This window comes from Pipistrellus hanaki (genome assembly GCF_964339955.1).
Source record: "Pipistrellus hanaki genome assembly, chromosome: 4".
Taxonomy (NCBI): domain Eukaryota; kingdom Metazoa; phylum Chordata; class Mammalia; order Chiroptera; family Vespertilionidae; genus Pipistrellus; species Pipistrellus hanaki.
The window spans coordinates 98,338,987-98,364,161 of NC_140506.1; the positions used below are offsets into that span (position 1 = coordinate 98,338,987).

Genomic DNA, 25,175 nt, shown 5'->3' on the forward strand with positions numbered 1-25,175 from the left:
AGCCACACCAGCCAGGCAATCCTCCTCTTTTTTAGACACATAATTTCTTGTACCTACTTTTTGTCAGGCTTTTTCTACCACGGATGTATGACTTTGGGTGTGTGTGCATTTGTGCACCAATACCACACTGATGATCTGTAACGTGTTTTAAATGTGGTAGAACTGGTCTCCTTCAACTTTTCTTTTTCAGTTATTCTCTCTTATTTTATATAAAAATGAATTTTGGTACCACTTCTTTTCTAGTTCCTGAAAAATTAAAATAGGAATTTGGTTTGGAGCTCATTTATTCAAATATTTATTGGGTGCCGGTATGGATCAGGTCGGAGGATATAAAAATAGCTTAAACCCAGGAATTATGATCTGGTAAATTTGTGAACTAACCTGTGAGGAGAATTGATGATGCTTTTGCAACAAAGCACAGCATGTCTCCTTACATGTGCTTTTGTGTGAGTTCAAAGTATTGTTGTTGAGAATGGGGCCTAATTAGTTTAGCTGGTAAACATGGGTGATACTAATGTTTGTATACATACTTGTTTACTTTATACCTTTACCTTATTAGCCGCAGTTGGTAATTTTGTTACTTCTTTGGCTTTTCTGTGTATATATATTACCTTTGTTATACTTCATTTTCTTTCTGTTCTTCAGAGATTTCTTTTTCAACCCTATTTACTTGCTTAGACTCCACAACATGAGGTGTGGCTGTTGAATTGTTTATAGCAGCATTGTATAAAGGCCATACAACTGCACCCCCATTGGGCATTCCAGAAACATGGTGAGGAAGGCTTGACCTGCTAAAATGCAATGTCCTAATCTGAATTGTTCCCGGTGGAAATCCACAAATATTTTTCCTCACTTTTTTTGAACTACACACCTTTTGGCATGTCTGATATTTGAGCCTGTATTGTGTTTTAGTCATAAAATTGGCAGGTGATCTTAAAGGCAGTGCTGAATTTGTAGTGGTCCAACTGTACGTGTATGGAGAAAACAATGGCATTGCCCTTGAATGAGGAAGGAATGTGAGAGGAATGGCAGTGCTAGTATGTTAGCACAAGCTCTGAAGAAGTGGTTGCAGTCCTGGGCAGTGGACTTAATTACATACAGTCCACGAGTCTTAGAGCAGTCTTCAGGATGGAAGCCTTGCAGCTGTGGACTTAGAGGGAGGTTCTAACAGCCCTCTCCCTAGGAAATCATCCACACCCACATGTGCACATAACCTCATGGATTTCACACACATCCCCAGGCCTATGCACAAGCACAGGGTGAAAGGAAACCCAGTATGGCTCCACTCAGAAGCCTACTGGTTCGTGGGCAGAAGCTTAGCTATGGTTGTGAACTGCTCTCTGTATGTGCACTCACACATCTGCTGTGTGTGTTCTGCTTGTCCCAAAACACACTGCCGTCTGTCTGAGAGCCTTCCTCCAAAAGCAGAAATCTGCTTTCGATGAGATTTTGTGATCATAACAAATTACCTTCCCTTAACAATCAGCTTGGGGGTGATTAGTTAGTTCAGTTGTGCTTTTAAAGCTTTCAGATGTGGGCTTAAAAAAACCTGAAACTGCTTTAGGGCAGTGGAGTGCAGTAAAGGGTATGCTGGGCTGGGTCTGAGGAGTTGAGCTCTCTGTGCTGTTGGCTAGCTCACTCTCTGAACTTGGCTGAATCTCCGGGCTGCGCTTCCACACTGGCAAGTCAGCTCCTGGCACCGCACGGAACAAGCCTGGCATGTGGGAGAAGCTGGTGTGTGATAAGGAGGCATTAGAAGAGTCGGGAAAATTGTCAGGTTAGATATCCCCTCACCACTACAGGCCAAAAGAAATTGCAGACAGGTGAAGAGTTTCCTGAAAACGAACCAACAACCAACAACAACCGTAAAATAAATAGAGGAAAATATGGAAAGTATTTCATGCTCTGGTATAAAAGTGCAGAGAATGAGCAATAAAAGATAACCTATAGCCCGGCCGGTGTGGCTCAGTGGTTGAGCATCAACCTATGAACCAGGAGGTCACAGGTTTGATTCCCAGTCAGGGCACATGCCTTGGTTGTGGGCTTGATCCCCAGTGTGGGGCGTGCAGGAGGCAGCCCGTCAATGATTCTCATCATTGATGTTTCTATTTCTCTTTCCATCTCTTTCTGAAATCAATAAAAAAATATTTTTAAAAAGATAGCCTATAGTTTTAGCCACCTAATAATTAAACTGATCATTAAAACTATGTTGAATAATTAACTGGAAACAGTTGAGAATGGCCACAACAGAGGATTAATATTCTTAAAGTAGAAAGCTCTCTTGTTTAAATAACTTTACTCAAACATCATGAGAAGGACCAGATGAAAGAACGGTAACTAGTAAATATATGAGTCTTCAAAATCACAAGCAATTGAAGAAGCACAAAGCTTGAGATTGTTATTCACTTACCAAATTGGCAACGTTCAGTGATATGTTACTGCCTTGGGAGAGGTGAGACAGGCTGTGTGCTATACTGCTGGCGGAATGGCATCCTTTCCGGAGAGAAATTCCCTGTGGGTCTTAAGACACTTCTAAAATCTGAACCCTAATTCTCATCCACCACCTCTGACCCTTTCAGATTCTCTTTCCCAAACAGTTTCTCCTGCCCTTTGTCCAGCCAGTCCCCTTCCGTGGGCCTCAGGCATAGGCTCTGCTGGACATCACTTCCAGTACTCTGTCCGGCGGGCCTTCTTCTTCCGCCCGTTTGCACACGGCCTGACTTGTGTATCCGTTTGGCTTCCTCACTCTGGTACCTGGGGCGCAGGGTGTGGCCCAGAGAGACCGTCCAGTTTTGAAGCTTAGTGCCGCCAAAATTTTGCAGCCTCCAAGCTCAGCTGGGCTTTTACTAGGCCTTCCAGTCCTTGGCTGGTTTCCTCTCCCATTTTCCTAACTGCTTTTGCCAGACTTTGACTTTTCTCAGACTTACTCCACCCTATCCAGGCACACCCACTCTCCTCATTTCCCCGGAAAACTGGAAGCTGCCCCATTTGTCACCCCCCACACCCACCCGAAGCCAATGCCCCGCTCTCCTTCATTGTCAGCCTTCCTCCTCCACTGGCTCTTTCTGCTTCAGTGCAGCACGCTCAGGTTTTTTCTTAGCTTTCTTCTCTCTGCATGGGACCTTGCTTCTCCCTCTCCATCCATGCCCTGCATCTTGATTCCAACAGCCATTCTCCTCACATTTTCCTGTCCTGTTAGTCCCTGGTCCTTGTTGCTTCACTGACACCACGCTCCGCTCTGCCCTTCCTGCCCTTCCTGGGACTCCTCCTATGTTCCTAGAAGAGCTTTGGCTCTTCATCGGAGGTGTTCCCAGCACTTCGGTTTTTAGCCTCACCTCTGCAGAACCTGCGCTCTGATGAATTCCCTGACTCCGTGTCTGCTGCTGCCCACAGCGTGCTCTGCCTTTCCCTCCAGTGCCCTCCCTCCATCTGCTGCTGCTGCCCACAGCGTGCTCCGCCTTTCCCTCCAGTGCCCTCCCTCCATCTGCTGCTGCTGCCCACAGCGTGCTCCGCCTTTCCCTCCAGTGCCCTCCCTCCATCTGCTGCCCACAGCATGCTCCGCCTTTCCCTCCAGTGCCCTCCTGCTGCTGCCCACAGCGTGCTCTGCCTTTCCCTCCAGTGCCCTCCCTTCATCTGCTGCCCACAGCATGCTCCGCCTTTCCCTCCAGTGCCCTCCCTCCTGCTGCTGCCCACAGCGTGTCCCTCCAGTGCCCTCCAGTGCCCTCCTGCTGCTGCCCACAGCGTGCTCTGCCTTTCCCTCCAGTGCCCTCCCTTCATCTGCTGCCCACAGCATGCTCCGCCTGTCCCTCCAGTGCCCTCCCTCCTGCTGCTGCCCACAGCATGCTCCGCCTTTCCCTCCAGTGCCCTCCCTCCTGCTGCTGCCCACAGCATGCTCCGCCTTTCCCTTCATCTGCTGCCCACAGCATGCTCCGCCTTTCCCTCCAGTGCCCTCCCTCCTGCTGCTGCCCACAGCGTGTCCCTCCAGTGCCCTCCTGCTGCTGCCCACAGCGTGCTCTGCCTTTCCCTCCAGTGCCCTCCCTTCATCTGCTGCCCACAGCATGCTCCGCCTGTCCCTCCAGTGCCCTCCCTCCTGCTGCTGCCCACAGCATGCTCCGCCTTTCCCTCCAGTGCCCTCCCTCCTGCTGCTGCCCACAGCATGCTCCGCCTTTCCCTCCAGTGCCCTCCTGCTGCTGCCCACAGCGTGCTCCGCCTTTCCCTCCAGTGCTCTCCCTCCATCTGCTGCTGCTGCCCACAGCGTGCTCCGCCTTTCCCTCCAGTGCCCTCCCTCCATCTGCTGCCCACAGCGTGCTCCGCCTTTCCCTCCAGTGCCCTCCTGTTGCTGCCCACAGCGTGCTCACCCCCATTGCCTTTGTGATGCCTCAGAGGCACAGCCACACCCACCAGGACCTCTCTGCCTGAGTGAGTGTCCACAGACCCTGTCAGCTCAGCATTTCTGGAGCGGACCTCTGGCTCATCCTCACATCCTGATGATTTTCTCTCCAGGTGAAGAGCCTGTTGTCTAGTCAGTTACTCAAGTTGGAAACTTGGTGATCCTTCCAGGCTCTTTGATCTCACTCTCTCCCATACCATGTCACGTGCTCCTGTTCATTGTACCTTCGTAATAGCTCTCTGTCCCCCCTCCACTTACTGCTTTCTCACTTGGTGGGTGGGCCCTCCTCCGTTCCTACTTGGGTGTCCTGCTTAGGGGTCTCTTAATGTTCCCCTCCTCAGCATCCCTGACCTCCACACATCTTCCTCACTGTTGCCAGAAAGACCCTGCCCCCAAAACAGTTGTCATAATGACAGCTTACCTTTATTTGGGTGCTTACTGTGTGCCAGCGCTCTTCCAGGTGCCAGCAAAATCGGTCCTGCCCCCTTTTTCCAGGTGAGAAACAGGCACATCTGAGGTCACAGAGCTAGTAAGTCTGTCTCCAGAGTCTATACTCTCACCTACCATGTCGTAACAACAGAAACCATGTTCTGAGCTTTCTAGCAATTAGCAAATTGCATATATTCTCTCTTTTAGTCCTTCCGACTCTATAAATTAGAAATTCCTAATATCTCCATTTTTACAGGTGGGAAAATAGAGGCACAGAGATGTTAAGTAACTTGCTCATAGTTAAACAGCTTTTAGGTGGGCTGGGCTTTGAGCCCCAGCCACATTGCTCCAGGCTCTCCCTCTTAGCCACTTCACCCACCTGCAAGGGTTACCTCAGATGTACCTACAAATTCTGAACTCAAAGTTTTATGGGTATCCTCCTGTTCTGCTTTCAGGATTGTGGATGGCAAAGGAGATAAGCATGCATGAGGTGTTCTTGCTAATAAAGAGAACTTGTGATGATAAGAAGAGACCAGAATTCTGTTTGACCCACATCCAGATATGATGAAGTACTAGGCTGCCCAGTGATGCAGTAGAAATTCCTATGCTGTTTAAAATGCTCCCTTCCGACCACTCCTCCTGCCCCTGTATTGATGGATCTCATAGTTTGAAATTCTTGATAAGTTCTTAGGAGCACAACTAGCATAACCACCTGTGACAGCACAGGATTGCACTGGTGTGTGCCATCAGTCCCCGAGGCTGTTCATGCAGGACAGTTTCTGATGGGGGAGGAACTGGGGACATTATGGGAGGCAGTCTGGTCCCGATGCCTGTGCTTATTTCTTCTCCCCATTACAATCCAGTTAATGCTAGAAAAGGTATGCTTAAAAATTCTTGGAAATGAAGAAATGTGGTGCAGAAAGCCGTTCAGAAAAAGTCTTATTGAGGAGTAGCTCTGTGAATGAGTAAAGCAAGTGCCATTTTCCTTGTTAATTTATTGTTGAAGGTAGGACAGCAGGATGTAAGGAAATCCTCAGAAAGGCTCTTTTGCATCAAAATTAAAAGCAGGCTACCAAGAAAAAATACAGAGTTCTTGGAAATTCAAAACTATGTAATACTGTCACCAGTTAATAAAACATTTCAGGGGGGACTGGGAAGGGCGTAAAGCGAGTTTCTGTGTTCTTTCATTTTCCAGGAGATAGGACTCCCCCAAATTTACATAATCAGAAATCCTATAATAATAAGCCCTAATATGCAAATCGACCTAACAGCTGAATGACTGGCAGAACAACCAGTCACTATGACGCGGGCGACCAGAGGTAGTGATGGGGGGTGGGGCTGGCCAGCAGGCGGTGCCAGGCTGCCAGCCAAGGCGGGTGCCAGTGGGGGCCACTTGATCGCCCCGCCCGCCAGTCACCCCACAGATTGGCCCTGATCGCCTACCAGGCCTAGGGACCCTACCCTATACATTGAGAACAGTGTCTTAGGTTTAAAAATTAAAACCTGGCAAGGCTACTCTAACACTGACAGTACAGGATGATGCAGCGATGACAGGCATGAACTCTGGCTTGCACATTTTGTGGTCAGCCCTGATTCTGACACTTACAGCTGTGCGACAAAGCCAATTACTTACCTTCTCTCTGCTTCAGATTTTCCATCCATAAGATGGGGTGAATGGTACTACTGCCTCAGAAGGTCATGTTAGGTACTACTTTCTATCAGGGCAAAAAACTGTAGCTGCCCATACAACAGAAAGATGTCTTTCACCTGCATGAGAGTATGGTCACTGGTGCATGCAGCATCCTGGATTGTGAGAGGGATGTCCAACATGGGGATCGGACCTAAACTGGCAGTCAGACATCCCCTGAGGGTGCGGGCTACGCTGAGGAACACCCTTCCTCTCCCTACTCCCCCCAACCTGAATTTCGTGCACAAGGTCTCTAGTAGCACTTATAAAACAAAGAAGAGTTGTTTACGCCCTAACTGGTTTGGCTCAGTGGATGGAGCATCAGCCTATGGACTAAAGCAGGGGTCTTCAAACTACGGCCCGCGGGCCACATGCAGCCCCCAGGGGAGTCTGATCCTGCCCGCCAGGTTTTTTGGGCAGTGAGAGCAGCCAAGGTGTTACAGTAGGGATTAGTAGTTCATATAGTCCGGCCCTCCAGCTCTCTGAGGGACCGTGATCTGGCCCCCACTTTAAAAAGTTTGAGGACCCCTGGACTAAAGGATCCCAGGTTCAATTCCAGTCAAGGGCATATACCTTGGTTGCGGGCAGGATGCGGCTGATCAATGTTTTGACTCTCTGTTCTTCTTCCTTCCTCTCTGTAATGTATATATATAATGTGTATATATGTATATATTTATACACACATATATATATTTTTAAAAAGAGTTGTTTACTAGGTCATTACAGAATCAGAGGAGGAGCCTTTCTCTTGCTCTAAATCTCCCATCCCATTAGTATGAATACATTATGTCAGCGATCTTCAACCCGTGTGCCACACAAATGTTTAGAACCTGCAATACCAGACTATTTAGTCAGGGGCACTGACCTCTTTTCCCTTAGGTTGTTAAATAAAAAACAAAAATGACAACAACCTATACAACATAGCTGTCCGTCCAGCGTGAATAAATAAAAATTATACCTATTTTTTTTTTTTGGTCAGATTGGCAAAACATATTTTTGGTGTGCCACAGAATTTTAGTAATTAGTTTATGTGCCATGAGATGAAAAAAGTTAAAAATCACTGTGTTAACATTGATCTTCACCCAGAAAGTCTGCCACCTTTGTGCTTTTTTGGCCCCCACTTGATTTGGCAATATCTCTAGACGTTTTTGGTGGTCATCACTTGAGTGACCAAAATGTCAGTACGTAGTGCCAAGGTTGAAAAATAGTTAGCTGTCAATTGTATAGCAAACTTGCAGCTCAGACTTTTCCTTTATCTCCTAGAGTATCCTAATACTTGACTAGAAAGCCAATAAAATCTCAAACTCTTTATTGTGCCAAATCTGCCTGCATAGTGAAATTTAAGAATGACATTTAGTGGGGCAAAAAGTGTCTACAGTTAGAATGACTGGGACATCTTTCTGCCATGCTCTGCCGTTGTCTGTCTGTCTGTCTGGCTCTCTTTCCCAGGGACTTGGGTGCAGTCTCAAGCCTTCTGGCCAGCACTACAGCAGTCATGACTAATCAGAGTTGGCATGGGAAGTAAAGCTATTCGCCACTCTTCCCTAAGAGGTCTCCCCACCCCAAACTGGTTCTGCATAGATGTCCTGTGCCTCGGGTTTTTCCATTTTCCACCTGCTCCCCACCACGATATTGTAGTGAGATCCTTAGGGGGTGAAATTCTTTTTAGCTTTGTGTCTCCAAAAATGTCTTTCTTTTGTCTTCATCTTTAAAAAAAATATTTTTAAAATTGATTTTAGAGAGGAAGGGAGAGAGAAAGAGAGACATTAGTTATGAGAGAGAATCATTGATCAGCTGCCTCCTGCACGCCCCCTACTGGGGATCGAGCCTGCAACCCAGGTATGTGTCCTGACTGGGAATCGAACCATGACCTCCTGGTTCATAGGTCGACACTCAACCACTGAGCCATGCCAGCCTGGCTTGCCTTCATTTTTGAGGAATATTTTCATTTGATGTAAAACTATAAATTGGCTATTTTTTCTTTCAGCACTTTAAAGATGCCATTCCATTGTCATCTGGTCTTGTATCTCTGAGGACAAGCCAGCCATCATTATTACTGTTGCCCCCTTGTATGTGAGAGGAAAAAAAAATTAAGTTTAAATATATATATAGCAGATGGAGGCATCTGCTATATATATATATTTAAACTTATTTTTTTTTAATTATTTTTTTATTTCAGAGAGGAAGGGAGAAGGAGAGAGAGACAGAAACATCAATGATGAAAGAGAACCATTGATCGGCTGGCTCCCACATACCCTCCACTGGGATTGAGCCTGCAACCCAGGCATGTGCCCTTGGCCAGAATCGAACCTGGGACCCTTCAGTCTGCAGGCTGACACTCTATCCACTGAGCCAAGCTGGCTAGGGCAAAATATATATATATAGTGTTTATATATATATTTTATGTTTGTTTTTTAGCAGTTTGACCATGATCTTAGGTGTGTTTTGTGTGTGTGTTTATCCTGCTTAGAATTCTCTGAGCTCGGGTCAGTGAGTTCATTCATTTTGGGATCTTCTCAGCCAATATTTCTCCTGTCTGTGCTCGCTCTCTCTTCCCTCTGGCTCTCTAATTCACATACAATATGCAGTCACGCTCAGTTTGTGAACATTTCCCATCTTGAACAGCTCACCTCTCAACTCCACAACCTCTTCATGCCTGTATGATCTCATGCCTCTCTCAAGTGATAACCAAAGAAGAGAATGCGAGAACATGAGTCTGCTGTTAACATCTCAGGAAATTGTGCTGTGAATATTTTCATGTGTTTTTGCTTTTATTACCGCTTATTACTATTACTAAATTTTCATTTTTTACTAAACATTTTATTTCCTTTAAAATTTTCATTTCCATTTCATATTTTTATTTTTGAAGTACTTGTTTTTAGATTAAACAGTACATTAGACAGGTACTGTATATAAGAAAGGTTAAAACCAGGGAATCATTTCGGGATCTGAAATGGATTCATTAAATTTACATTTTTTTTCTAACAGGAAAAAGTGCTCGGTTTCGAACAGTCTTCTGGAACGAACTAAGTTCCAGAACGGAGCTTCCACTGAGACCCTTTGATATTGTCCCACAAATCCTGAATACTTTGTTCCAGTTTTTTTCTTTTTGTATTTTAGTCTGGATAATTTGTTCAGTTTCCCCAACTGCTGAAATCCCTCTATTCCTGCAATTTGTCCATATTTTTCACTGGCTCTTTTAACATATTTCATCATGGCTGTTATGTATGCAGGATAATTTCAGCATCTTGCCTCTCTTTGGATATAGTTGTGTTGACTGCATTCTATCTCGAAAAAGCCTCATGTTTTCTGTTGTTTTGCCCCACCCCCTGAGGTACGTTGGCATTGAACGCCAGCTGTGTGCAAAACTGAGCCATGTGCCCGTGCTCTGCCAGGCTGTGTGTGGACTCTGATCCTCTAGCCCAAGCATGTTGTCGCATGGTTACTTTTGGTGCCTTCAGTTCTCCACAGGCTTCCGTTTCTTTGAGGCAAGATTAAAACATTCTCTGGCAGGTGTGTTTATCTCAGTTCCCTGTGCCTTACCTCACACTTTGCAATAGGACTTGTGACTGCATCAAGAGAGTTTTTCTCAGCCCCATGCCACTCCCTGTGGTTGAGGACCACTGCATGATGCCCATGGTAAGGGGCAGAGTGCTGCCGGGATGCCCTCAGTTCCCTTACTTTGCTCGCAGACTTCAGCAGGCCCATGCACCTGAGCTGGGGGTGGGGTGAAGGGAAAGGATTCTCCCCCTGGTAGATCACCTGTGTCCATTCTTCTGCTGCTCTCCCTCACCTTCCCCTCCCTACTGCCTTAATGCACCCTTCTGCTAGCCAAGCTGCACGCTTCTAACTTCAACTTATCTCTTAGATCTCAAAAGCCATCACTGTTTCAGAGAACTTTTCTGGTATCTGCATTGATGCCCTCCTGTCATGTCTAACCTTTGGCAAGTTAACTTTTTTACGTCTAGGTTTCTCATCTCTAAAGTGGGTGTAATAATGCTGTTGGTCTCCTGATATCTTCAGGATTAAATGAGTTAATATGTATAAAGCACCTGAACATAGAAGTTAACAGGATCTCTGGAGCAAACTTGCTCAGATTCAGAGCCTAGCTGTGAAACCTTGGGCAGGTCACTAAACTTCTCTGTGCCTCGATTTTCTCATCTGTAATGTGGAGACGATAATACACACCCCATGGAGTGATTGTGAACTTTAAAGGAAGTTATCCTTGCAAACACCTAGAACAGTGTCAAGCACATGGTATGAGCTTGGTAGATGTTAGCTGTGATGCTGGTGACACCACCCTACTCCTCCCGGAGGGCCTGGCGATCCTGTCCGAGCTCTCACTGCAGGGAGTGTGAGCCCTTACTTTCTTTGACAGCCCCCGAGCTCTGTCCGCACAGGGCCACATATCTTACTTGCGATGGCTCGTGGAAGGGAGCCCACACATGCTTCTTTAATGACTGTGTGAAAGGTTAGCGGTGAAGTGTGCCCGAGAGCAGCCTTAGGATGAGCCCGGTGATGGGTGGTGCGGCTGCACTGTTATTTCATTCCTCTCAATGTCCTTTTGAGTCAAAGGCTCCTTTAAAAAAGGTTTATTTTTCTATTTCGAGTCATCTGCAGCATCCTCAGCCACCAAGCTGTGGTGTTGGAACACTCTTTTCTTTGACCTTTAAAAAAGGGCAAGTGAAGATTTATGGTGTTCTCCGCCCAGAGTCCACTCAGCATCCCTTAAAGCAGCCTCACCCCAGTTTTCCCTTAATTTGGTGCATCACCCTAATCATAGAACTTTCTGGGCTACGTCTGTGACGTGTATTCCTTGTAGAAACTAAGGGTCTACACTTACCCAATTTCTCAGCATTACATGCTTTTTAAGAATAGGTAATGCTCCTCAGTGGTTGAGTGTTGACCTATGAACCAGGAGGTCAAGATTTGATTCCTGCTCAATAGCACATTCCCTGGGTTGCGGACTTGATCCCCAGTAGGGGGCGTGCAGGAGGCAACCCATTGATGATTCTCACTATTGATGTTCCTATTTCTTCTCCCTTCCTCTCTGAAATAAATAAAAATCCTATATAATATAGAGGTAATATGCAAATTGACCATCACTCCACACAAGATGGCGGCCCCCATGTGGACACAAGATGGCCAGCAGGGGAGGGCAGTTGTGGGCAATCAGACCAGCAGGTGAGGGCAGTTGTGGGCAATCAGGCCAGCAGGTGAGGGCAGTTGGGGGCAACCAGGCCTGCAGGGGAGGGCAGTTGGGGGCAATCGGGTGGCAGTGTGAGCCCTTACTTTCTTTGACAGCCCCCGAGCTCTGTCCGCACAGGGCCACATATCTTACTTGCGATGGCTCGTGGAAGGCGTTGTTGATTAGGCTGGCAGGGGATTGGTTAGGGGGTGATCAGGCTGGCAGGCAGAAGCAGTTAGAGGCAATCAGGTTGGCAGGCAGGTGAGTGGTTGGGAGCCAGCAGTCCTGATTGGGAGAGGGATCCCAGATTGGAGAGGGTGCAGACTGGGCTGATGGACAACCCCCCTCCCCAGGGCATGAATTTCATGCACCGGGCCTATTTACAACAACAACAAAAAAAAGAATAGGTAATGTTTATCGTTGTTTACAGAGATACAATCCTAATTTGCAAAGCACAGCTTCAAAGATTTTAAAATATTCTTTTGTTTGCTGTATTATTGTGGTCTTTTAAAAGTTATGTGAGATTGTTGATGCAAATATAAAATTGAGGTGCTGGAAGGCCGAGCTATATTTATTTTAGATCATAGATTAGTTTGTAGTGGAGCTAGGACCAGCATCTAGCATGAAAATTAATTAAGAAAGATTCAGGGTTGGTCATTGATCTTGAAATTGTTCTCATTTTGAGGACCCAAAGACTGTGTGTGTGAGTGTGTGTGTGTGTGTGTGTGTGTAGAAGGGAGAGAGGGAGAAAGAGAGAAACCTCAATCTGAGAGAGACACATCAATTGATTGTCTCTTCACATACCCTGACGAGGGGTAGGGAGAGAACCCTCAACCCAGGAATGTGCCCTTGACTGGGAATCAAAACTGCGAACCTTCAGCGCTCGGACTGACGCTCTAACCACTGAGCAGAGCAACCAGGGCTCTCTGCATTTTATTTAATGGATGCCTGCCCCAATTTCCATTCCCAGGAAATAGGGGTAGTAACAGCTGCTCCATAAGAGTGAAAAATAAAATATGTGAAAGTACTTTCATAAAAGAAGAATCTACAAATGCAAAGTACTACTTAAATTTCGTCTTATGATTTATCTTTTGACCAGAGAGAGCTCCTTATTTTATGAATTTTTTGAACTTTCGAAAATGTTTTTTAAGTTGATAGTTTATAGCCAGTGATTCTGCCACGCTATTTCTGTTACAATAGTGGTTAAGTCCTTATTGGCCAGGACCACGCTGTGAGTCTGTTCTTACTGTCCATGGGTAGCTGCAGAGCACCCCCTACTCTTCTGCCCCTGCGTATTCTTGCTGCCTCCATCCTGACGCTGCTGCCAGAACTGCCATTCTGAAGTTCAGATCCGAGTTTTAGATTTGCCACTCCATAGCGGAGAAATGGTCAATGGCCCCCATTGCCTCCTAGTTCTCAGCAGGCAATGCCTTTCTTTCAGCCGGTCCCACACCCCTATTCTGTTCCCCATTGCAGGACCCCCTCACATCCCCTGCCCTGTGATCTTTGGGTATGTCTGTCTTACTCTGTCTGAGATCTGCTCAGACTGCTTCCCTGTGAAGCCTTCCTGGCCACACAGTGCCTGGCTCTTGTCTCTGCTCCCGGCACTCTGAAGAAGTTGGTTGTTTACATCCCTGCCTTTCCCATCCGCTCCCCAAGGATGGGACTGTGGCTCATTGCTCTCCTTTTCTTCTTCCCCAGTTCTTGACATTCCGTGAGAGCTCCCCGAGTGCTGGCTGAGTGAGTGGCCATCTAAGTATATTGAGCAGGTCCATCCTGAAATGGCAGGCCCTCCCTCTCTGAGTGCACCTGAGCACCCCGGCACTGGCCTTTTTAAGCCTCCTCGCCGGCAGTGCGAACACCACGCGGGACACATGATCCTTTGATGCAGGGTGTTGTCAGCTCACCACATACTCGTTCTCTGAGTTTCTGTGTATTGTGTGCCTGTATTTTTGGTGGCCCCCAGCCCACGCAGCCTTATCACAACCAGCCCTTTGTTTTAAGTGAGCTGCCTGCCTTGCTCCTGCTCTAAGTTTGACACGCCTCTTGTCTTTGTGACCTCGGCTCTACCTTAACTCTTTCAGAAGAAGCTAGAACTGCTTGAATACCTGCGGAAAGGTCATTCTGAGATATGACTTGCTGCTTGGAATCTGATGCTGATTATTTGTTGTCATTCTTAGAATAGCTAATGTCCATATTCCCTCACTGAGTACCAGGGACCAATTTAACAAGATAAATGGGATAAATGAGATAACTGTTGGTTCTAAACAGCCACTGGTTTACAGTGGGACCATTCCATTTTACAGTGGAGGAGTCAGACTCACCTTTATAGTTCAACAAGCGACAACATTGGACTCAAGCGTGGTCTAACTCCAGAGCCTAACCCTAGCTCCCACTGCAGAGTCTCCTCAATCTTTGCTAAAGATAAAACTTAGAATCTGGAATCTCTCAGCTTCTTATCACTCAGCTTTCTCTGCCTATGAAGGCAAGACACCCATGAATCATGCACATGAGACATTCCAGGTGGTCTTGAGTAGAAAAGGGTGTGGATGGCCTGTTCTACAGGAACCCGGCAGACCGTCTGCTGCTGCCCACCACTTACTGCTGGGCCCTCTTTCCACCCTGTCCCAATAGTCTCTGCCACATGGCAGCTCGCAGGAACAATGATTGCTGTGAGCACCTCTGAGAGAAAGCCATCCTCACGTTCCGGCCTGATGCCAGACAGTCCAGTTTCTCCTCGAATGCGTTTGGGTCCCCAGAGTCTCACCTGGAACTGGAGTTGAGAGCATTTAGGAGCTTGTATCTCCCTCCCGATTGAAAACAACAACAGTGCACCTGGTTGCCAGCCCGTTCTGTGACTCGCCTCTGCACCTTTGCACCTACTACCCATCTCAGTGTGCTTTTTTCTTTCCTTTTAATTGTAGAACTTCCACTCAGCCAGTTTTCCTGCAGTTCTGGATGATAGTTGTTTTGTCTTTTAGTTGTAGTCTTGTGGTTGTGAAAGGCAGCAAGTACAGGTGTTCACCTATGCCGCCATCTTGGTTCTCTAAATAACTCTTTTGAGATATAAAGTCTATGTGTGACTTAGGAAGAAGTGTTGGAAGAGAGCCTGCACAACCTGTCTGAAGATGCAGAGCGCCTCCCTGTGCGGCCAGAGCTGAGCCCCTGGTGCCCAGTAGCCTTGCCTTTGGCCACTAATAATTCGCTTTAGATTTTCTTGTGGGGCTTTTCAGCTCCTCCGGGCCTTGGCAGCAAACGGTCCTCCTCCATGTGCTCCCAGTCTTAGCTCCGTGTCTACTGTCCTCATTGTGATACTTTGTAATATATTTCTTACATATTTTTGCTTGCTTAAATAAATTTTGAAATCTCAAACTCAGCTGCCTCCAGATCCAAGCAGGTACTAAGCATGACTAGAGCAAGGTTGGTAAGAGGGACTTGGAAGTTCCTTGAGAGACCATCGAAGGGAGTCCCACAGTGTGCTGGTGGCCTCGAAGTTTCCTTCTGACTTGCCATAAGCAGGGATAGTTTATTGGTGGAGCTTTGAGATAACACGTGGTTACCTCATAGGTTCCGCTTCATGTGCTGGGGGAAAACCAACTGACCAAACAAAGCTTCAGGGATACGCTTACACTTGTAGGAAAACGATAACACTCAGTTCCGCTTATTCTGACACACAGCAGGTCATCCTCGGCATTGATTGGAGTTCAGATAATAATATGGACAGTCAGGTAGGTTGATAAGAGTTTTGTTATTGTTGTTTAAAATAAAAAATAATTGTTACCTTAGAGAAGCTATCAATATGTGGGCACAATTCCATCATTTAAGGAAATAATTCAAAGTATAGAACTATTACATGTATTTTGCCCATGTTATCAAAATATTTTCTATTGGACCATTTTCCCTTCTGATAAATACTCCCCCATTCTTTTTCAGTGTTATGCTTGAGGGTAATTTTTTTCTTTTCCCATATTATCTCATTAGAGTTCTTCAAACTCTTTTAAGACTTTTAAAACTACTTTGTGGAATGTGTAACAATTTGCTTCATTTATTGTCAGAGGATCCTTTATGTTTAAAGTCCAATTCTGTGGATTTCAGGTTCCTTTCCAGAAAGTTAAGACAGCTAATCTACTGAGATAAAACAGGAAAAAGTCACCCCGGCTCACTATGAAATCCCACGTGTGCCTCCCCACTGGGCGCCAAGGCTCAGTGGGTTTGTAAACACCTGTATCAGGAGATGACCGCGCTCCCTAGTCTGGTTCCCAGCAGCAGGAAACGCACTGGCTGGCTGTGGGCCTGGCCACGGTAATTTCACTGCGTGAAGTGGTCATGTGCTGTTGACCTTTGTCATATTGAGGTGCCTCAGTAGATGGCTAGAATTTATGTTACTCATGAAAGATGCAGCTAGATATTTTCAGGTAGTCAGAATTTAAAATCAGTTTGTTAAACTTTCCCTCCATGTCCCATTTTTTTTTTTTTTAAGTATTAATTGGTGTGTCAAAGTGAATGTGTAAGTAAAAAAGACAGCAGAACTCTGAGCTGTGATGTGTAATCCACAGCGTACAGTGCTGCAGTCTTGGGAGCGGGGATGTTTGTTCTGTTGGCCCAGTTTGCCTCCTGAGTGGAGAGTATGCTGGTGGCAGGAAGATGAGCTGTCTTAGGCCTCAGAGTGGCTGTAAGGATTAACAGGCAATTTTGTGGAGTCTGGAAAAGCCAGTGCCTCTCAGCTTCTGAAACAGGTTGGGACAGCGCAGGAATCCCCTTTCAACGTAAGAGTTGGGAAGTGTTGAAAAGGAATGGCGTCCAGTGGGAACCGCGCTCCACTTGTATCCAGGTCAGAGGATGGTACTACTGTGGTCTTTGGCAAGCCTGGCTGCAGTGGTTCAGAGTGGAGTTTGCATTCTTAAATGGTCGGGGAAAATCAGAAGAAGAGTAATTTTTAATGACTTATGATAATTGAGTGAATTCAAATTCCCGTGCCCCTAAATAAAGTGTATTAGGACATCACCAGTTCATTTGTCTCTTTGTGGCTGTGGCTGTCACTCTACAACAGGGAGCGGAGTGCTTGTGGCAGACGGCCGTGTGGCTGCAGCCTGAAATGCTTATTGTTTGGTCTTGCTAATGCCTGGCACAGACAGTGGTATTTATTCAGATCTTGTCCTGAAGTCTGTTTATAAGTAGGGATCAGAGGGAAAACAATCATTGTAATATCTCAGCATTTAGGGGACTCATGGGGGCCAAAAATGGGGAGGTGGAGGACAGACATAATTTCTGATTTCTCTGTTACCAGCACTGGGCTGTGCCTCCACATTTGGACTCTGATTGTGAGAGTCAGCCACCCCCACTCGTTTTGGCAGCTGCTTCTCGAACATGAGGCAGAATGTCTAGGAAGAGAAAATACACTTCCAGACCGGCCTTACATACCAGGCCTGCCTGCGAGGCTGCTATACTGCCTAGTGGTATTGAACTTTCTTCTTGCTACATGTTTTGAAATATAGAATATTTTCAAATCTTATTATATCAGTGTGACAGCCATCTACTTTTTTATTTACTCACGTGGTGTATATTAAGTATGCGTTGTGTCAGGCAGTTGCTAAGCTAAGGTTCTGGGGCCCCGCTGACCTTAGCCCTCACTCCGCTAGTGGGGCGGAGGTCAGTGACGCTCTGCTTAGAAGATCACAGCACGAGAAGGTGTGGACTTGAGCCTCTATTCCCCTGGCTCCCAGAACCCATGCTTTATGGAAATGCGTGTGTTCTGAATGCAGAGGGAGAAACAGTGATGTTTCGTAATGGTGGCGTTTGGCATTTGAGCATAGTGGTGGCCGAAACTCCTCTAGAAATTAGTCTATAGATTGGTATGCAAATTGTCAGGCCCACTGGGAATTTTCCTTTGACCCTGTCTTCTAGTTGAAGCATTTTCTGAGGGGCTGCTTCAGATCGGGAATGTTCCTGTTTGCTCCCGGTCAGGTGAGTGGGCCGAGAGTCACATCCTGTCAGAGAAGATTGCGGGGGGACGTTACCACAGCCTGCCCAGGGGAAGGCGGACATACTAAGGCCAGCACAGTACTGCTTTTAGGCTTTGAGAACTATGAGGAGAAATCTTAGGCTTTACTAACAAGTGATAAATACATGAAAAATCCTGCCTGACCTAAGCTGCGATTTAATGACGAGTGAAATCGCCCAGTGACTTGCATAGGAAAAAACAACACCCAGAGTAAAATGGTGAGTGGGACCTGCCTTCCTGCTTGTATTGTTTTTCCAGTTACAGACAGGAAACATTCAAGTGGAGTGTTTCCAAGCACAGAACATTGGACACAAAGAAGGCTCTGACAAAGCAGAAAAACCCAATATAAAATGTGTAGGTCTGTGAGTGAAATGTCTGCTTTAAAACCTATGTAGCAAGCATTCTTATTATTTTTAAAATATATTTTTATTCATTTCAGAGAGGAAGGTAGAGGGAAAGACAGAAACATCAATGATGAGAGAAAATCATTGATCGGCTGCCTCCTGCACACCTCACACGGGATCGAGCCCGCAGGTCCCCAAGCCGGGCATATACCCTCACCGGGAATTGAGCCACAACTTCCTGGTTCCTAGATCTTTACTCAACCTCTGAGCCATGCTGACTAGGTGAAAACATTATTTTTTTTAGTTGGATAACTTTGACTACCACTTTATTGTTTTGGTCTTTAGATGCCTTGACAAATTCAATATATTGTTCTCCCTTGCTTTACTAATGAATTAAAAAACATATCAAAGATAACACATCTCAATAATAACCAAACTCTTTGGCTAATGTACATGCTTTTTGGTTGAGCACCTGGGCCAGTGTTGTGAATAATCTGTGGACTTCCCTTAGGTCAGAGTTCCATGTCTCTGGTAAAGGTGAACGGATGCCCAGTTCAGCATGAAAGGGTTGAGCCTCGGGCCAGGACAGTAATGAGGAGGAACAGGTCACTGGGCCATGTAGTGGGTGAGGTGGGGATGTGGTGGTTCTCTAAAATGAAGGTGAAGTTGGACAGGCCAATGGGGAAATATTTGAGGGAGGGAAACACCCTGGTTTGTATATTACATTCTGGAATCATAACCTCTCACTTTAAAGTAATCTTTCTTAGATGTCTCATATTCATGAATTGGAAGAATCAATATTGTTAAAATATCCGTGCTACTCAAAGTGATTATGGGTCAATATATGTAGTCCATTTGTATTGAATTCCAATGGCATATTTCACAGAAATAGAAAAATGATCTTAAAATTCATGTGGAAGCACAAAAGACACTAAAGAGCCAAAGCAATCCCGAGCAAGAAGGACAAGGCATCGCACTTCCTGATTTCACACTACACCACGAAGCTGTAGTCATCAGTACAGTGCTGGCATAGGACAGACCATTGGGACAGAATAGAACCACCCAGATATGGTCAGCTATTGACAAGGGCACCACGAATATGCAATAGGGAAAAGGACGGTCTCTTCAATAAAATGCTGCTGGAAAAACATACCTTCATGCAAAAGAATGAAACTGAACTCTACCTTATACCACTCACAAAAATTAACTCAAGATGGATTAAAGAGTAAAATGTAAGACCTGAAACCCTAAAACTCCAGAAAAAAACAGGGAAGTCTTTTGAAATTGGTCTTGGCAATGGCAGCGTTTCCCAAAGTGTGGCACGCGTACCCCAGGGGTACGGGAAGAGTTTGGTGGGGGTACACGTTGCACCGGAGTTTGGTGGGGGTATGCACTGCACCGTGCTTAGCTGCGCCTAATTCTACGTTCTCATGAGTACGAGGGGTACTCAGCATTACGAAAATTATAGAAGGGGTACACATATCAAAAGTTTGGGAAACTCTGATTGTGATGGATGTGGCACTGTTAGGCCAGCATGGCTCAGTAGCTAAGCATCGACCTATGAACCAGGAGATCATGGTTTGATTTACAGAGCACATGCCTAGCTTGCAGTCTCTATCCTCAGTGGGGGTAAAGCGGGCATGTAGGAGGCAGTCAATCAGTGATTCTCTATTATCGTTGATGTTTCTATCTCTCCCCCTCTCTTCCTCTCTGAAATTAATACAAATATATTTTTTTAAAAACCACAAACAACAAAAACCCCGAAGACACAAAAACACACATTAGCTTAGGCCTACACAGGGCCAGGATCACCTCTTCCACCTCCACCTCCTGCCCACTGGAAGGCTTCGGTATGAGGTGATATCTCACTGTGGTTTTCCAGAAACCTGTTAGCCATTTATTTATCTTTTTTTGAAAAATATCTGCAATCATGCCCCCTTTGGAAAAATGTCCACAATCATGCCCTGCACAATGGCCAACAACAGACAGCACACACACACCAGTAGTCCCATAAGATTATGATGAAGCTGACAATTCCCATTGCCTGCTGACGCTGTACCATTGCGATGTAGTTGCATAAAGGTTGCAAAAATCAGCAAGGCTGTGGCTGAGATGGCAGCATGGAGCTGTCATCTTCTGTGATAACGATGCCTTCTTCTGGAATGCCTCCCAGAGCGCTTGCCCTGGCTCTTTGTCAGGCAGTGTCCCGTCCAGAGGTAGGTCCACGGTGCTTTGCTTGGTTTGTTTCATTTTTGTCATCATAGATTTGCTTGTTAGAAGATAATGTACCATGGACATTCCCTCTCTATTTAAAAAAATATATATATTTTATTGATTTTTTTATAGAGAGGAAGGGAGAGAGATAGTTATAAACATCGATGAGAGAGAAACATCGATCAGCTGCCTCCTGCACCCCCCACCACTGGGGATGTGCCTTCAACCAAGGTACATGCCCTTGACCGTAATCAAACCTGAGATTCTTTGAGTCCGCAGGCCAACACTCTATCCACTGAGCCAAACCGGTTAGGGCAACATTCCCTCTCTATGAATGAAAACCTTTCAGTATTGAGCATGTTTTTAAAACATTTTAAAGAGCTTGTTGAGGTCTGCAAAAACATCTGCTGAACCGAACCCTTCCCTATGAATTTTCTTGGGGTTCTTTTTCTTCTGCAGTTTCCTTTTCTCTTGCCTCCTCTTCAGCTGTATTCCTGTTCAGTTCCAACAACTCCTCATTAGTCAGTTCCTCAGGACCACCTCTCCGAGCTCTTCTGTGTCACCCTCTTCCTCGCCCAGTTTCAGTCATTGCCATCTCAGCCACAGCCTTGCTGATTTTTGCAACCTTTATGCAACTACATCGCAATGGTACAGCGTCAGCAGGCAATGGGAATTGTCAGCTTCATCATAATCTTATGGGACTACTGGTGTGTGTGTGCTGTCTGTTGTTGGCCATTGTGCAGGGCATGATTGTGGACATTTTTCCAAAGGGGGCATGATTGCAGATATTTTTCAAAAAAAGATAAATAAATGGCTAACAGGTTTCTGGAAAACCACAGTGAGATATCACCTCATACCTGTTAGGATGTCTGTTATCAAAAAGATAAGAAATAACAAATGTTAAAATATGAAGAAATTAGAGCACTTTTACACTGTTGGTGTCAGTTGATACAATCACCATGAAAAACAGTATGGAGGCTCCTCAAAAAATTAAAAATAGAACTACCTTATTTATGGTCCAGCAATTCAGTTCTGAGTATATATCTGAGGGAAACAAAATCAGTATCTCAGATATCGGCACTTTTATTATGTTCAATGCAGCAGCATTCACAGTAGCCAAGATGTGAAAACGACCTACCATTGTGTGAAAGGACAAAGATGCAACACCCACACATACTGGAATATTGCCCAGCCACGAGAAAGAAGGAATCCTGTCATTTGCGACAACATGGTGAACCTGGAGGACATTATACAAGTGAAATTAGCCAGACACAGACTCTCTGTATGACCTCACATGTGGAATAAAAATAAAAATGAATTCATTGAAACAGAGTACAGTCATAGTTGCCAGGAGCTAGGGAGTGGGGGAAACGGGGAGATGTTGGTCAGAGGATACAAACCTTCAGTTGTAAGATGAATACGTTCTGGGATCTAATGTACAGCAAGGTGACCACAGCTAATAATAGTGTATTATATACTGGAAGTTTACTAAGCATTCTTACAACTATAACAAAAAGGGTAACTGTAGGAGGTGATAGGTGAGTTTGTGATAATCATTTCACAGTGTAAATCAAATCAGGACATTGTATACTTTACATAGATACACTTTTGTTTGTCAGTTATACCTCAGTAAAGCTGGAGAAAAAGTAATCTTTCCTGATTATAGGAAATTTTAGAGTATTTCAGTAAACCCTAAAATCTGGTTAAGAAGATGCATTGGAAATCTTTCTAAAGTTAATTTTATCAATGCAATATACAGTGTTCACAAAGGCAGGAGACATAGTGCAAATTTATTTTTGAACAGCGTGTACACATTTTCATATATTTTTTAGCTTCCAGATACCTTTTCAGGTAAAAGGCCTCTAAATTTAAAGCAAAGGATCCAGTTGTTAATTTGTTAGTGGGAAAATAATGCTGGTTTGCCTTGTATTATATTTTGGATACGCTGAGGTATGTGTTCTGTTGTACTCCTGTAGGTTGGCGGTTGGACACAGTGCTTTAAAGCAGTTATGCTTCACTTAAAATCAGATCAAGCTTGTTACTTGAAAATGTAACTAACATTAAAAAAAAATGAAACTATGTATCTGTATAGTTTAGAAAGTCACATAACCATAGAAGGCTTACCACCAAGTAGAGTGGGTTCTTCCCCACACATCTCACTCTCCTAGTTGAGATTCCCCAACCAAAGAGGCAACTCCCTTCACATTTTATCTGTTTATTCCGGCCTTTACTCATTCATGTTTATAAATATGTGTAAGCTGCAACCCTTTGAGTTACCAAGTTTAGGTATAACTTATTGACCTCTTATGATAAATGATGGTTTAGGCTTTTTGTGTAACCTTCCTCTCTGCTTCTGCTCCTTTACCTTGCCAATACAATTACATTACAAATTTTGGATATATTGCTATTCGTTATCATAGCAAATATTTGAAGGTGAGCATAGTAGTGTGCTATGATTATCTTTCTGATGGACTTTTTGGGTTTTTTTTTCTGAAGTTAATACTTGGCTTTTTTGTGTGTGGGGCTATTGCAGTGCTGTGCTCATAATGTTTTAACATCTGAATCCCCTCCTACCCCACAAAATCTCTGATTTGTATTGTTTGTGCTTATTTGTATTTTTCTTTTTCTTTTCAAATTACCAGTGTGAGGCCTCTGAACAAAGAGCTAGGAAAAGTTGCATGCAGTGATTCTCCTGCACGAATCCCAGCACACCCCTGCTGACATCCCACACTGGGATTGTAATGCACGCTTCCCTCCTCTTTTGTTATAGTTTTGAAATAAGTTCATTTCAGCCCAGCCGGCCTGGCTCAGTGGTTGAGCATCAACCTATGAATCAGGAAGTCACAGTTCAATTCCTGGTCAGGGCACATCTGGGGACTGCAGCCAATCAGTGCTTCTCTTCATCATTGATGTTTCCATCTCTCTCTCCCTCTCCCTTCGTCATTCTGAAATAAATAAAAATATGTTAAAAATAAATATATAAAACAGTTCATTTCATAAGAGGGCCTATTTGCTCCGAATCTCTTCTTTTGAACTTATGAATACAGCTGACCCTGAAACAACACGGGCTTGAACTGCACAGGCCCATTTATTTAAAGATTTGTTTAAACCGTCGTAAATACTAAAAGTGTATTTTCTTTCTCTGCCTTTATTGTAAGAATACAGTATACAATACATATTACATACAAAGTATGTGTTAACTGTTACCGGTTGAGTAGGCTGTTAGTAGTGAGGATGGGGAGAGTGAAAAGTTACCTGCCTTTTTGGCTGTGGGGGTATTTGCTCTCCTCACCCTTGCTCAGGGGTCCAGTGTGTGCTGTTGGAGTTTGGGGTTTCCTGTGTGTACACTTTCCTCGCAGAGGGCAGAGGTGGCAGAGGTTCTGCCCAGGTGCACAGGGCCCGGCGCAGGCCCCAGGGTGTTGGCCAGAGAAGACACTGTCAAAGTCCCACAGTCCCTGGTGGCGTTTTGCTAGAGACAGGGAGAGGCTCTGGGGCGCAGGTGCATGGCGGGAAGCTGCGGCGGCCTCGTGCCAGGCCTGTCCGTTAGTTGGCTGCTGGAGTTCTGTTTGAGGCTGGTTCCTTGAGCTCATGTCCAGCTGGAGCCCTGGCCTCCACTTTCCTAACTGGCGTCACTCCTGGGCCCCCTGCCTGCAAGTGAGTTCTCGCTGGCATATTTTGGCCTGCTGCAGGCCCTGCTCCTCCAGACCTGGGAGATACTGGAGTCAGGTCAGAGTTCCGTTTCCTGCAGAAAATGGTGAGGGAGCCACTCTCGTGGCCAGCCAAGTCCATGGGCACTGCTGTGGCAGCGGGTATCGGAGACCTCTGTGGCAATCTTGGCTTTATGGGTCAGCTGGAGGTGTGCACCACCATACTGGTGGCAACTGGCGCTCTTCTGGGCCGAGCAATGTTTTGGGGTCATTTTAGTGGGTCCCATTCACTTTCTGGCCTCATGACTTTTCCTTTTCTTGCAATAGTTCCTGGGCAAGATAAGCACTTCCATTCTGCAGTAAATCTCATACAAAGGCTCAGTTCCTGGTTCACCGCCTTCCCTTTCTCTGCCACTCCCCAGTGCTGAGGACTGCAACAGACTTTTTCCCTTTCCCTTAGAAATGTCCTGTTATTTCCAAGATAATTTGGTAGGTTTGCTAAACAGCTTGGCTTAAATCACTATTTGAGTCAGGAGTCCAAATGGCACTTAGATTGTAGTAAAAAAAACAAAAAGTGAGCGCGTGCGCATGCGCGCGCGCGCGCACACACACAAAAAAAACAAAACCACACAATAACTTGGGTTTTGCTTAAGTTGTCTTCTGATATAAAAATTGATAGAATTTCTCCACTAGTTACATTCATTTCTGCCTGTTTTGTTTTAAATTCTTGGGTAATAATTATTAATTGTCCTGAGTTGCTTTTCATTTCTGGATCTCTAACTCTGAACTTCAATTTTTCCCTACAGAGCTGAGAAAACAGAAGTCCTCAGTGAAGATCTGCTGCAGGTAACTAACGTATTTGTAAAATGTTCTGTTTAAAGTAAAGGCATGCTAAAAAAAAAAAATCCATAGGTGAAAGCTGAAGCTTATTGTTTTTTAAGCCTGAAGTAGAATGACATGGCTCACATGGTTTGAGCAGGAAAGAATGGCCGTTGTTGCATGTGATAAAGGGGATGTGAAACTGGTCATGCTGTGTGTCACATGCGGCTGGCCCTGCTGTCTAGCGCCAGGTGTTGGAGTGGGGGTGTGGGCCTGGTCATGGTCCTGGGCAGGTCGAGGGGCTGCAGTTTGCTGCTGTGATGATGCCTTTGATGGGAGAGGCCCTGCCAGCTGCAGCAGAGGCCCCACTGGCTTCAGCTTAGAGTTGTGTGGAGTTTTTTATTTGTTTGTTTTTGGTTAATCCTCACCCGAGGATATTTTTTTCCCATTGATTTT

The 25,175-nt window shown here is 45.3% G+C and overlaps 1 protein-coding gene across 8 annotated transcripts in view; it reads left to right on the top strand.

Moving 5' to 3' along the window:
• ARHGAP17 (Rho GTPase activating protein 17) overlaps positions 1 to 25,175 on the top strand; it is an 83,532-nt gene that overhangs the window by 13,213 nt on the left and 45,144 nt on the right. For all 8 annotated transcript variants that reach the window (XR_014794933.1, XR_014794934.1, XM_084882711.1 and 5 more), the window contains exon 2: positions 24,707 to 24,746. Coding sequence is in view for 6 of the 8 variants with exons in the window: in XM_084882711.1 (XP_084738837.1) it covers positions 24,707 to 24,746 (40 nt within the window). In the remaining 2 variants the exon portion in view is untranslated. The remainder of the gene's footprint in view (positions 1 to 24,706; positions 24,747 to 25,175) is intronic.